The 13,669-nt window shown below is 51.3% G+C and overlaps 1 protein-coding gene across 2 annotated transcripts; it reads left to right on the top strand.

Annotated features, from left to right (window-relative positions):
• The first annotated feature begins 2,894 nt into the window (after window positions 1-2,894).
• LOC114709314 (aspartyl aminopeptidase) lies at window positions 2,895-13,356 on the top strand. 2 transcript variants are annotated; one of them, XM_028893091.1, is made up of 15 exons: window positions 2,895-3,187; window positions 3,765-3,858; window positions 3,946-4,034; window positions 4,130-4,243; window positions 4,485-4,610; window positions 4,802-4,932; window positions 5,146-5,221; window positions 5,317-5,424; window positions 6,347-6,424; window positions 7,930-8,013; window positions 8,909-9,069; window positions 9,447-9,486; window positions 9,576-9,677; window positions 12,422-12,589; window positions 13,221-13,356. In XM_028893091.1, exons 1-15 carry the CDS (start codon window positions 3,182-3,184, stop codon window positions 13,269-13,271), a joined length of 1,428 nt encoding a protein of 475 aa, XP_028748924.1. In that variant the 5' UTR covers window positions 2,895-3,181; the 3' UTR covers window positions 13,272-13,356. The 2 variants fall into 2 exon arrangements, with proteins under 2 accessions (XP_028748924.1, XP_028748926.1); XM_028893093.2 differs by lacking the exon at window positions 2,895-3,187 and adding an exon at window positions 3,501-3,648.
• Window positions 13,357-13,669: the final 313 nt, after the last annotated feature.

The following is a 13,669-nucleotide window of genomic DNA, read 5'->3' on the forward strand; positions in this document are numbered from 1 at the left end:
GTCACGCAGCAGAGATTGATCTGGAAGCACACGTGCAGAGTCCATGTTTTCAGCAAAAATGGCTTCAAGTTTCTGCAAAGTAACCTAAGCAACTATCGTCACAACCCTAAGGTCAGAGGTGTCATAGCAAAGCTGGTGGGCAAGTCAGTATGGCTCAGCTGCATGAGCTCCCAAATGAGCGCTTTTTAGGTTAACTCAGAGCAAGTGAAGCCGGGAGATCCCAGGGTTTGGTTTCCAAGAATCCAAGAGCATGAGAGTGCCATGCCCTTGCTGACATTTAGGAAAACTCTCAGGACTTATTGAGAGCATTTGATGGGACAAAGTTTTTCCTTGGAAATGATTCCCTCTTGCCTTATTTTATTACTGGTGTGGGCATCTCTCAAACTCCAGTAATTTTAGCTTGGTCTAGCCACAAGGGGCTCCTTGTCCATAAACATCCTGACCTTGTGGCCCAGCCTGGTGTCTTATGACAGTACTTTTCATAGCGAAGATGGTGAGCGTGGGCAGAACACTGAGCTAGACCAGTTCATGAGAAATGACTGTCAGATTCCCAAGGATTTGGTGATCCCGCTGTTAAATGCAGCAGTCATTAAAACATTATAGTATATAGATGTATAATTACACAAATTATATTGCAGAGATAATAAAAATTTAAAACCATCAGTTCTCATCTGTTTTACTGCATTTTAAAATTTCTGCTGTAGAGGTTATTTATGTCCAAAGCATCCGTCTGCCAGAAACACACACAGTGACTTGCTTCTGTGCATTTCTTCCCAACTCTGTGTTCAGTGACCTCATGTTCATAACCTGAAAGCAGCCATATGGAATATTTACATTGCAGAACATTGGATATAAAGACAAGTATTACCCCAAGCCTTTTCCAATGCTTGGCACTGCCAACCATTTCCATTTTTGTTAATCTTACCAATTAAAATGGTAAATTAAAAATGGCACATCATTTTAAACTTGCATTTCCTTGGGTGACATGAGATAGGGTCTTTCATATGTTCATGCCTGGCAGTTTAATAGTATCTCTCAAAAATATATTTTAAAAATATGTTTATAGTTTCTACTTGGTTAATATACAGGACTCACCCCAAACACTTAGTTGGATTCAAGGATGCAGAACTCACTCACATGGACAACTGACTACACCCTCTTTCGGGTCTCAACAGCTCAGAATGTAGCCCCTCCGCCAAGGAAATGGACTCTCAAGGAACAGATATCCTCCTCGTGTTCCACTCAGCACTGAGCTTTATACATAATGCTACTTCTATAATTGTTAACAAGAATTAATTGTACAAATCAGCAGGGGTACAACGATATCCAAAGAATAGTTAAGTAATTTTTACACAAATGTAGTCTGTCACCCACTGAGTGCATCTTGAAACTGCCCTGTTTTCAGTGAGGGTGGAAGGACCCTTCCAGAATCTCTCCCAACCCCTGACCATTCCTATCCCAAATATAAACGTGGCAGATGCCCCCAAGACCTGTGATCCCTGGAAAGATTATTACACCCTTCGTAGTTGGGCTCTGTTTTGAACCTCAGAGCCACTAAGAGTCTGATCCACTGCTGTAGCTAGGCAGATGTATGAGTTTTAAGATTGCTACACAACACTCTTGACATGGAAATAAAATATTGGAATTGCCTCCAAGAATGTATGGAATCTGCTCCCCCGACCCCGGCCCCTTCTATCATTTTAAGAAGTAAAAAGTGGTTAAATAGGGGCTAGAGAGATGGCTCAGAGGTTAAGAGCACTGACTGCTCTTCCAGAGGTCCTGAGTTCAATTCCCAGCAACCACATGGTGGCTCATAACCATCTGTAATGAGATTTGACACCCTCTTCTGGCCTGTAAATATGCATACATGCAGGCAGAACATTGTATACATAATAAATAAATAAATCTTAAAAAAGAAAAAAGAAGTAAAAAGAGCCGGTAGTGGTGGCTCATGCCTGTAATCCCAACAATTAGGAGGTTGAGGCAGGATTGCCATAGATGAGGCCAGCCTGGGCGAGTTCCAGAAAAGCCTGAACTAGAGTGAGACCCTGTCTGAAAGAAAGAAAAAAAGCATGGATATCAAAATCAAATCCCCGGGCCACTTAAACAGCCGTGTGATCTTGAATAGGTCATTGACTTCTGTGTCCCTCAGAGAGCTGAGGGATAGCATAACATTTAACCAAGAACGATAGAAAAGACCTACGAAGCCCGTGGCAGTTGCTCCAGGCTTCTGCAAACAAATTCATGGAGTCCAGAGCCCAGCTGCGCCATCTGTAACTAGGGACAGGTAATCTCCTCACTCTATTAGTTCATCTATAAAATGCTGACAGTAAAATCACACGGATAGGAAAACAGAATTAGACGCCATAACACGTCTATCATAACAGAAGCTCATGGTGCCCCATGACCATTAACCATGCTGCTCCTATTACAGGGGTGGCTGTGCAGAGCCCTGTTTTATTGTACCCCTGGGACCCACAGGTCAACGGCTGTGCTAACACCTCCAGGGCGCTAGAGGGCCCTGCTGCCGCAGTGGGCGGCGCTGTCTAGGATGCTCCAGGAGCTGAACGCCAGGCTGCTGACAAAGGGAAGGGCGCAGCGGTCAGCGCCCAGAGGACTCCGCCTGATGGGGGCGGGGCGAGAGGCTCAGCAGGGGCGGGGCCTGCCAAGGCAGGCCTGGACGGGGCGGAGCTAGAGGAGCAGCGGGGGCAGGGCCAGGAGAGGTAGGCCTGACGGGGCGGAGCTAGTGGGGCATGGGGGCGGGGCGCGGCCTGATTGGGGCTGAGGAGTCCACGTGGCTAGAACTCGGCCTGATTGGAGGAGGAGGAGGAGGGGGGCCGAGAGGCGGGAGCGGAACCGGAACGCGGCCCGACAGGGGCGGGGCTCGCGGAGTGGCGAGGGCGGGGCGCGGCCTGAGTGGCGCGGAGCCGTCCACGTGGTTAGAACGAGGCCTGATGGGAACCTGAGCGGGGGGCGGAGCCCGACCGCGGCCCGGCAGGGGCGGAGCTCGCGGGGCGGCGGGGGCGGGGCGAGGCCTGGTAGAGGCGGAGACCCGGCGCGGCCTGGCGAGAGGCGGAGCGCACAGCTCGGCGAGGGCGCGGCCTGCTCGAGGAGGGAGGAGCGGAGAGGCAGGGGCCGGGCCGAAGCCCGTCCAACCCCTCGAGGGGAGCGTAGCGGGGCCATGCAGGTGGGTGGCCGCGCGCCCCTTTCGGAGCTAAAGCTTAACGCGGCGCGGAGACTGAGCGAGCGGACTCTGGTGTCCAAGTGAAAACTGAAACCCTCCGCGGTGGCCCCGACCTTCCCGGGGCCGGAAGGGGTGTCCTGGGACGGGGGGGGGGGGGGCAGGGGAAGCCGTGCTCCGATTCCGGACACGGCGGCGCGCCGGCTGGTGGCGTTTTCAGATCGGAGGACCGCGGCGGAGCTGGCGTTTCAGTTCGAATCGGGACCTCCCGGCTGGGCGGGGCGTGGGGTGGGGTTTAGGGGGCCCGGGCCAAATCCCTCTGCTTAGGGGGCGGGCCTCTTGGATCCCGCAGCTCGAGGGGCGGAACCGGGTGGCAGTCCTGCTGCCCCGGGGGCTGAACCTTTGAGCACTGATCGGTCGAGCCGGGAATCCGGATCTGTTCGCCTAGGAAAGCGGCGGAAGCAGAGGTCTTAGCCTCGGAGCTCTCTTTTTTTTGGGGGACGCGGGGTGGATCCTCGGAGCTCGGGTGACCGTAGTGGTCCCCGGACCTGGCAGCAGCTTGAGCGCCCCCCTCCTCCCGTAGGTGGCCATGAACGGCAGAGCCCGGAAAGAGGCAATCCAGGCCACAGCCAGGGAGCTCCTCAAGTTCGTGAACCGGAGTCCCTCACCTTTCCATGGTAGGTGGCCTGGGTTAGGGAGGCTAGGGCTGGGAGTGACCTGACCAACTTCCATCGCTATGAGAGTCCTTTTTTTTTTTTCTACAGTCGTGGCTGAGTGTCGCAGCCGCCTCCTCCAGGCTGGCTTCCGTGAACTCAAGGAAACAGAAGGCTGGGATATCTTACCAGAAAACAAGGTACTAGGATAGTTTGGGGAGAGAGGCTGGTTCGAAGCCCCGTGTTCCATGTGATTAAGCAACTCACACCCGTGTCTTTAAACTCTCTCTTCCAGTACTTCCTAACCAGAAACTCCTCCTCCATCATTGCTTTTGCTGTGGGGGGCCAGTATGTTCCTGGCAATGGCTTCAGCCTCATTGGGGCCCACACAGACAGTCCCTGCCTCCGGGTAAGAAGTTAGGGCTCCGCTGGGCTGAAGGGAGGTGGCAGGGACAGTGTGGAATGAAGAGATTTTGGAACACCCTATCCCCAGGTATGGGAAAGAAGGTAGACCCACCCTGTGCCCTCCTCACACACACTTCCGCAATCAACTGATGTGATACTTGCTCTGTATAACGTGTCAATTGCCTGAGTCTCACCTCCAGATGTTGTCATCCAGACATTCTCTTTCTTCTCACCTCTATGCCCAGGTGAAACGCAGATCTCGGCGAAGCCAGGTGGGCTTCCACCAGGTCGGGGTAGAGACCTATGGTGGTGGAATCTGGAGCACGTGGTTTGACCGGGATCTGACTTTGGCTGGAAGAGTCATTATCAAGGTGGTATAGAGGGACTAGGAACTGGGAAGGTTCTCACTTCAGCAGCCGGAAGATTGAATGTCACATTCCTTCAGGGCACCAGTGAAGAGTCCCCGTGGGGAAGGGGAGACTTGGTTATTCTGGGGTTAATGAGGGATTTAGTCAGTTGGATTTGGGAGGTGCCCAGTTCTGACCTGGCCAGTTGGCCATAGTGCCCTACTTCAGGTCGGCTGGAGCAGCGGCTTGTACATGTGGAGCGGCCCATTCTGCGCATCCCACATCTGGCTATCCATCTGCAGAGAAATATCAATGAGAACTTTGGGCCCAACACAGAGGTGCACCTGTAAGTCGACACCAAGGACTGTGAGGGGTGGGATATGGTCCCAGGTGACAGGGCTCCCATTGGACCCAGAGGACCACTTCTTAATGGCCACAATCAAGTTCCACTTTTGGAATCTAGTTTCTATCCATTTGGAGAGTGGGCTGGAAACTGGAGGACAAGGAGAGGCCTCATCATGGCTGCCCTACCCTCTTCTCTCAACCCATTTCCCCACAGAGTCCCTATTCTTGCCACAGCGGTTCAGGAAGAGCTGGAGAAAGGGACTCCTGAACCAGGGCCTCTCAGCGCTGCTGTAAGAAGCTCCCCTGCTCCTGGGAGGGTGGGCAGAGTGGGAACAGACGAGTCCCCTAGGAAGGGGGCCTCCTTCCAACATCTTCTGCCTTGCAGGATGAGCGGCACCATTCAGTCCTCATGTCCCTGCTCTGTACCCATCTGGGGCTGAGTCCGGAGAGCATCATGGAGATGGAACTCTGCCTGGCAGACACCCAGCCTGCAGTAAGGAGTGGCTGTGGGATGTGGTGGCCAGCCCGCCACAGCATATCCCCTGCAGCACTTCGCCCCTCTGTCAGTCTCCTCCTGTTCTCCTAGTAGATTTTACCTCCTCTGCTTTCAGGAGTTCCCAGAGAAGCAGAACCCCCCCACCCCCACCCCACCAAGACCCACCTACGGGAACTTGATTAGGGTGTGGGGACCTTTGGGATCCTGCAGCTCAATGGGCGGAACTGGGCGGAAGTCCTGGTGCCCTGGGACTGAACCTTTGAGAACAGAAGCCAGGAATCTGGATCTGTCGATAGGAAAGGGGCAGAAGCGGAGATCTGGGCCGTGGAGCTCTCATTATTTCTAGGAGGGTTGGATCCTCGGTGTGGGAGGTGTGAAGTGGTCCCTGTCTGCTTTGACCTGCACTGGTTCTGAGCCTCTGAGCACGAGGCCTCACACCGCCCAGCTGCTACTGTAGAGGACTGCTAAATCCAGATCCTCCCTTCTAAGTTTCTGTTAGCTGGCTTCTTCCTTTTACTTGGCATTTTGTCTTGTTTTTTTTTGAGACAAGGTTTCTCTGTGTAGCCCTGGCTGTCCTGGAACTTGCTCTGTAGGCCAGGCTGGCCTTGAACTTTGTCTGCTTCTGCCTCCTAAGTGCTAGGATTAAAGTGCACCACCACCAGCTTGCTTTCTTTTCGTGTGTGTGTGTGTGTGTGTGTGTGTGTGTGTGTGTGTGTGTGTGTGTCCACTTAGCCCTCCCTTTCACCTGCCCCACTGGTAAGATGCTGTAGGTCACCGTTTCGTGGCCTTCATCTCAGCTGAACAGCAAGGATAGCTTCCTAAGCCACCTGTCAGGAGTGGTTGCTCTGGCCCTTGGGAACAGGGAGAAGCGGGTGAGGGCCTGGGCACTTGGGTCAGGGTGTTGGTCCTGTCTTTCTAGGTCCTGGGTGGAGCCTATGAAGAGTTCATCTTTGCTCCCCGCCTGGACAATCTGCACAGCTGCTTCTGCGCCCTGCAGGTGAGGAGCGCGAGCACCCCACGCAGCACATACCCACGAGAGATAAGTCCCCATCTTAAAGAGTTGAGGTGGAGGCTTTCCCCTCAAGCCCCAGGAGGTGGTGAGAAATGGCTGCTTAACCAGGCCTTCACTGCGCTGGTGCTGGGAAGGCCAAGTGCTGCGGCCTTGACATTACTATTCCTGTGTGGTCTGAGACCAGGAGCCTGAGGTACGGGAAAGCCGACAGGTCTGCCATGTCGTCTTTTCCTCCCCCAGTCTGCCACTTTCCCTTAGATTAACAGCCTCCGACTGAGAAGAAAGTCCTCACCACCATGAAAAACAGTACCTCTTGGGGTTGGGGATTTAGCTCAGTGGTAGAGCGCTTGCCTAGCAAGTGCAAAGCCCTGGGTTCGGTCCTCAGCTCTGGGAAAAAAAAAAAAAAAAAAAACAGTACCTCTCACTCCCTTCTGCTTCTCTCTTTCTGCCTCTGCCTTAAGTCTCTCAGCTCTGTGTTCCTTTGGACCTCAGTAGGGCGGTCTGAACCTCCTGCTCACCTTCATGGCCTCCACCTTCTCTCTACCCTCGTCAGGCCATTCCTCAGCCTTCTCCCCACCCCCCCTTCACCCTTCCTCTGCCTTCTAACCTGCCTTTTCCTGCTTGGCTTGTGGTTGGAGATAGGTTTTGGTTACTTACTACCGACCTAGATAGGGTTTGGGTACTTACTACCGACCTGGGGCCCATGTCTGGTGTTTTTAAGTGGTTGCTGCCTTTTAAGCCGCAGCATCTGAATCAGCAACTGCACCTCTGGTTAGGCCGCCTCCAACTCTCGCAAAGCTGCGAAGGGAACTGAACTAAAGCTCTCTCCCTCGAAAGAACTCAGATTCAAAGGTTAAGGTGGAATTCTGCTCTTCAGAGAGGCTGAATAGCAAGTAGCTCACCTCTTTCCTCTCCTTGCTCGTGTCCTCCAAAAAGCCCTCATGCATCTCCTCACCCCTCCTTATAAACCCTTTCTCACCTGGCTCCTCCCTACTACTTCCTGTCAGCCAGCTGCTGACGCAGCCTCCTGACTGCAGGTGAATTTTATTTAATCACAGGCATCTTTGCCTCATTAACAAACGTGCCAGAGCATAAACAAAAGTAACACACCTTGAAATAATATTCTACAATACGTGTCTGCTTCTGAGCCAACCAGCTGGGTTCATGGCCACCTCTAGAGCTGTTGTTAACGGAAGCCCATCAGTTTGCATGAACTTCGTAATCGTCCTCTTAAGGATTTTCATCTTTCTGTCTTCAGGGTTGTCCTCCTGCCTTCTGCAAGGGAAGGCGTGAGAGCCAGGTTCCGAGAGAGTGGATTCACTTACCCTATTAGAAAGCCCCTCCACTGCCAGGCAGTGCCCTAAGAGAAAGGTTGCTGAAAGCCCAGCCCACCTCACTGGCAGGGCAGCATGCCGCTCCCAGGTACTGGCAGACCACGTTGTAAGAAGCAATAGGGCAGGAATGATGACCCTGTCTCCTTCCCCATCCAGGCTTTGATTGATTCCTGTGCATCCCCTGCCTCCTTGGCCAGGGAACCACATGTGCGCATGATCACACTCTACGACAATGAAGAGGTAGGTGGAGGGTTCTGGGCAGAGGTCCTTCTGTGGAGTCTTCAGTAACGGCCTGGTGACAGACACTCAGAGGCCCTAGAGGTGGAGCCGGGGGAAGGAGAGCTGCCAGTGTGTCCGTGGCACATGTTGTTCCCTTCTGTCTGCATAGATCTGCTACTAACTGGATCCCATATATGGCTTGGCACATAGTAGGCCCTCAGCTGTGTGTTTGGCTGCAACTTGAGGTGCCATAACTTGACGGGAAGCTAGTTCTCTCTCATGTAACTCCCTAGGATCAGTTAGCAGTTAGGATAGGTCTTTTGTCTGTTATTCTGGGTGTTTAACTGTCCGATCTCTGGCTATCTTGTCTACACCCAGTCAGCAATAAAGGAGAGGCAGAGAGAGTAGATGCCTATGTCTTCAAGGGTGTGCTCCAGAAATGGAATTCATTATTACTTACATTTACAGAACTTAACTGTGACCACATTTAGCTACAGGGAAGACTGGGAATGATGTCTGTAGCTGGGTAGTTGGTTGTATAGCTACAGCTTGGGTCTTCTGTTATGAAAGATGTCGTGGAGAGTTAACAGTCTCTGTCACATGCATCAAGGGAAATTACGCAGGTTGCTGTGGCACCTGCTGAGATGAGCCCTAGATGTAAGTGTTGGGGACCGGCGTGGAAACCCCATCAGTAAGTGCTGTTTCTAGACTATAAATGATGGAATTAGTCTGGCCTCAGTCCCTGTCAGATGTTCAGTAATGACCTGGCTGGGCATAGGAAAGTTTCTAAGGATGCCAATCCCTACCAAGTGACTCAGGAGGATACTGGCCATTCTGAACACTGGGCTCCTCTTACTGACCTCAGTGTCCAGGCCCATGTTCTGATTCCCAGAGTCAAATCTCTTGCCATCACCAGGTGGGGTCAGAAAGTGCCCAAGGAGCACAGTCTCTGCTGACGGAGCTGGTACTACGGCGCATCTCAGCCACCCCTCAGCGTCTGACCGCCTTCGAGGAAGCCATACCTAAGTCCTTCATGATCAGCGCAGACATGGCCCATGCTGTGCACCCAAACTATGCGTGAGTCTCCGTCCCGGACAGTACTCACTGCTAGAGAGCCCAGCATAGCCCATTTACAGACTGGTTCCTGGCCCTGCCTGCTTCTCCATCTCCTGGGAGGTTCTGGGAGTCTTCCTTTTGATTGTCCTAAGGCCAGACTTAGTGAAAGTCATGTGTTGCCTGAGGCGGGTATGTGTCTTAGGTAAGCTTTGTCTGTAACCTCGTTTCCTTTCCTGGCTAGCATTGGCCTGAAATGTTTGTGTTGATGCCCTTGAGGCCCTGTAGGGCTGGCTCGGAAAGAGTGCCCTGACCCAAGAGTGCTCTCGGCCTTGGAAGGGGTGGGAGGTGCTGACTCCCCCACTGCAGTGTGCCCTCCTGACCTTTACCACCTCTCCCAGGGACAAGCATGAAGAAAACCACCGGCCCTTGTTCCATAAGGTAAGATGCTTCCCAAGGACGGGGTGGCCTGGTCGGCTCTGGCCGTGTGGCCCCTGGGCCTTGTGTCATCTCTGCCCCTGACTTCCCAGGGTCCTGTGATCAAGGTGAACAACAAGCAGCGGTACGCCTCGAATGCAGTGTCGGAGGCTCTGATCCGAGAGGTGGCCAGCCAAGTCGGGGTGCCCCTGCAGGTGAGTGTCTGTCCTCTCTGGGGAGGCCTGGGGGAGGGAGCGGGAGGAAGACAGAAACCTGTGTGCCCCCAGTGAGTGGGGGGCACAGTAGATGGACACAGTAGCGGAGGGAGTCCCAGTAAATGAGATCAGGGGTTTGGGGTACAGAGCTAGGTGCATGGCTGGGTTTGTTGTGCTGACTTTAGCCTAGTTTGCTAAGCTGTCTGGGTTTTAGTGTTCCCATCTGTAAAGTGGGGTGATAAGGATCCCTGCACTGCTGATTTCTCTAAGGATTACTCCTGACACCTGATAGCTTCGTCCTGCCTTTTTTCCACCTTTCACCCACTTTCCCTGTGTCTTGTACACCAACCAAGAAGGAATATTAGGACTGGAGAGCCTAGAACCCCAACTGTTCATCTTCTTCCTCTGGCCTTGAAATCACCCATCATTGTCCTCAGTCACACTGTGTGTGTACATACATAGTCCTACATCAGGGATCTGGGCCGAGGTGGTCCAGTATCAGACAATACACAGTGCTAGTGGAGGCAGGACCAGACATCCTGTCCTGTGTAATGCCAGACCATTCTACTCATAGAGAGGCCTCTGGGAGGAAATGAGATCTAGCCACTGAGAAAGAAGTACTCTGGGAAGATCCACGGAAGAACATCCTAGCCAGAGGAAAAGAACAGAAAGATCCGCTGGGGGAATGGGAATGAGTTAGCCTAGTAGTGTGAGAGAAGGCCGGGACTGAGAGCAGGGGATAAGAGGAAGCTCACCTGCACCAGTTTGCTTCTGAGGCCCTGGAAGAGCATTTATAGCCTAAGGTATTGTGAAGCATTGTAGGCTTCTTCCTAATAGTTTACAGCAGAAGCGGGCCATGTGTACTTCAGAACATTAGAAATAGAAAAACAAAAGGTATGGTAGCTCACATTTGTAACCCTAGTTCATGGAAAGTGGAGACAGGAAGATCAGGAGTTCAAGGTCATCCTCAGCCACATAGCAAGTTCAAGGCCAGCCTGGTCTACAGAGCTAGTTCCAGGACAGCCAGGACTGTTACACAGAGAAACTCTGTCTCAAAAAAACACCCCCCCCCAAAAAAAAAAAAAAAAAAAACAGGTCCTGCCAGGCGGTGGTAGCGTACACCTTTAATCTCAGCACCTAGGAGCAGAGGTAGGTGGATCTCTGTGAGTTCTGAGATAGCTAGGGCTACACAGAGAAGCCCTATCTCAAAAAAACAAACAACATCAACATCAACCCAGAGGGCCCAGCAGGGTAGTGCACGCCTTTAATCCCAGCGCTCCACTCATGAGGCAGAGGCAGATGGATCTCTGTGAGTTTGAGCCTGGTCTACATAGTGAGTTCCAGACAGCTAGGGATTACATAAGACCCTGTCTCAAAAAAGAAAGAAACTATCACTAAAGTTTCATATATTCCTCCAGATTTTTCCTGTGCATTTATTTTAAACTTTGTAAAATTAAATCACTGGATACATTTGTTTCCCCTTTTCAAACACTGGCTGGACAGTAGCTGGACAAGCAGTGAGCTCCCCCTTTTAACATTAATTGATAATACTTGCTTAATCAGCAATTACATTAGAACTGACTGACAACCCCCCCCCCAATTCTTTACCGTCCCATTCTGTGAAGTAGAACCTGCCCCCACCATCCAGGCTGATTAGTTATCATGAAAGATGATTCTTGGGCCAGAGAAAATGGCCCAGTGGGTCAGATCATCTGCCACAAAGCCTGGCAACCCGAGGTTGATGGCTGGGACCCACATGGTGGAAGGAGAGAATTCATACCTGCAAGTTGTCCTCTGACACATGTACCATAGCACATACATGCGTGCATACACAAAAAATTTAAAAGATGATTCTTAATGGGAAAACAAGATAATTGCTCATTCTTTCCCTTCAATAACTTTTTTCAAGGTGAAATTTTATCCCAAATGTCATTATAAATTAGTTTCTTTGCTTTTCCTTTTTTACTATCAAAATTGTGAATGTTCATTGATTGAATGCTGTCCATGGAATTATTATGTGTGATGGTCAAGTTGTCGTGACTTTGACAGTGGGAGCCCTTTCCTACGCCCTGTGACATGACTCTTGAAAGTTACCTTGCTTTTAAGATTCCAATTTCAGCCTCAGTTTTTCATTTCCCTTCTCAGATGTGGCTGCTAGGGAAAAAAAAATGTGTTGTTTTTTTAAATCATGAGTTAATACTGTAATTCTCATTTGACAAAAATTGGCTTTTATTTTATAGTTCTGTTTGATACTTAAAAGAAAAATCTTAAAATCTAGCATCATGATTTCCTTGTTTTTTTATGATAGGGTCTTCCATAGCCTATGCCAGCTTCAAACTCAGTGTGTAGCAGAATGGAGCTGTAAAGTCCTGCTCCCTCTGCCTCCCAGGTCTTGGAATTACAAGTGTGCACCACCATGCCCAGAGTACGCACTGTGGGGCTCAAACCCAAGGCTTCACAGATGATAGGGCTTCACACACAGATGCTAGGTCAGCACAGCCAAGTGAACCACACCTCCAACCCAGCAGTAGCTTTTAAAACTACATTAAAGCTACTTTGTGTGTTTTCCTGTGTGTATTGAGGGTTCAGGTTGGTGTGAGGGTTGGTGTGAGGGTAACAAAACAGTGTTGTTAAACACTTAAAGACAACTAGATCATCTTCCAGCCCTGTGACTGTGGGGCAGCTTCCTCCCTGATCTTAATGGGCATACATACCTGACTTATGACCTCTCCTCCTCTCTCCAGGACCTCATGGTCCGGAATGACTCCCCCTGTGGGACCACCATTGGACCTATCTTGGCTTCTCGGCTGGGGCTTCGGGTGCTAGACTTAGGTAGCCCCCAGCTGGCTATGCACTCTATTCGGGAGACAGCCTGTACCACTGGAGTCCTCCAGACCCTCACCCTTTTCAAGGTAACTCCCCCTGACTCTCTTCTCCATCATTAAGGGGCTAGCCTTGGTGCTGGGGCTGTTTGCCATGGTGCTGTTATGTAGAACAACAAGGGTCTGTGTATCAGCTTCCCATCACTCTAACAAAGCAAATGAGATAAACAGGCTATAAGAAGCCAGTTTTAGAGGCGTTATTCCATGGCTAGTTGGCTTGTTAATTTGAGGCCTGTGATAAAGCAGATATCATGGTGAGAACATGTGGTAGAGGAGTCTGCTCCCCTGAGAGTTGTCAGTGGCGGGAGGGGGGCTGTGGTAGAAATGGGTCCCAGTGTCCCCTCAAAAGCATGCTTTATCCCAAGTGACCTAACTTCTTCCCGTCAGGCCCCACCACTTAGCGGTTGCACTACCTCCCAATCATGGCACAGGCTGGTGAGCAAGCCTTTAGCACATGGACCTTTGAGGACACTCAGCTAGACCACTGCTCATTTCAAGGCCTCAGGAAGTGGTTGGCGGGATAGGGGCTGAGGCAAGAGAGGATCTCAAGCGTAGAAAGCTCGATGCTGCTGTTACTAGAACTGAGGGCGACGGGAGGCGGGTGGTAGGACTCCGGCGTCTGGTCACTCACTAATTCCCACCCCATTGCCTCTCACTTTAGGGCTTCTTTGAGCTGTACCCCTCTGTAAGCCGCAACCTCATAGTGGACTGAGGCCCCTTGGCGAGGCTTGTCTTTGACTGAAGGGGAGGATCTCCGCTTGGCTGATGCTGGATTATTAAAGTGGATTTGTACTCCAGCTTTGTTGTGCTTTTTCAGAAGCTGCATGGTAGGGTAGAGCCTGGCCTGAGCCTCTGAACCCTGAGCAGAGGTGAAGGTTGGGGTGCAGTAACGGATAAATTCCTAGAAAGGAAGCAAAGGGGTCAGATGTACATGTACTTACAATGCAGGTAAGCGCTGTTTGGCTGTCCTCCTTGCGTCTCATCTGAACCAGGAGCTCCCGTTTACGGGGACTTCACACCACTTCTTTCTTTATTTTACTTTATGTGTATGAGTGTTTTGTCTGTCTGCGTGTGTGTGTGTGTGTGTGTGTGTGTGTGTGTGTGTGTGTG

This window comes from Peromyscus leucopus, chromosome 13 (assembly GCF_004664715.2).
Source record: "Peromyscus leucopus breed LL Stock chromosome 13, UCI_PerLeu_2.1, whole genome shotgun sequence".
NCBI classification, from domain to species: domain Eukaryota; kingdom Metazoa; phylum Chordata; class Mammalia; order Rodentia; family Cricetidae; genus Peromyscus; species Peromyscus leucopus.

What these genes read in the sequence shown, in the direction of transcription:
- LOC114709314 (XM_028893091.1), top strand. An exon ending in CAGACAGTCCCTGCCTCCGG is followed by an intron (nt 4,244 to 4,484) that starts GTAAGAAGTTAG and finishes CTCTATGCCCAG; the next exon opens with GTGAAACGCAGATCTCGGCG. An exon ending in CAGGGCCTCTCAGCGCTGCT is followed by an intron (nt 5,222 to 5,316) that starts GTAAGAAGCTCC and finishes TCTGCCTTGCAG; the next exon opens with GATGAGCGGCACCATTCAGT.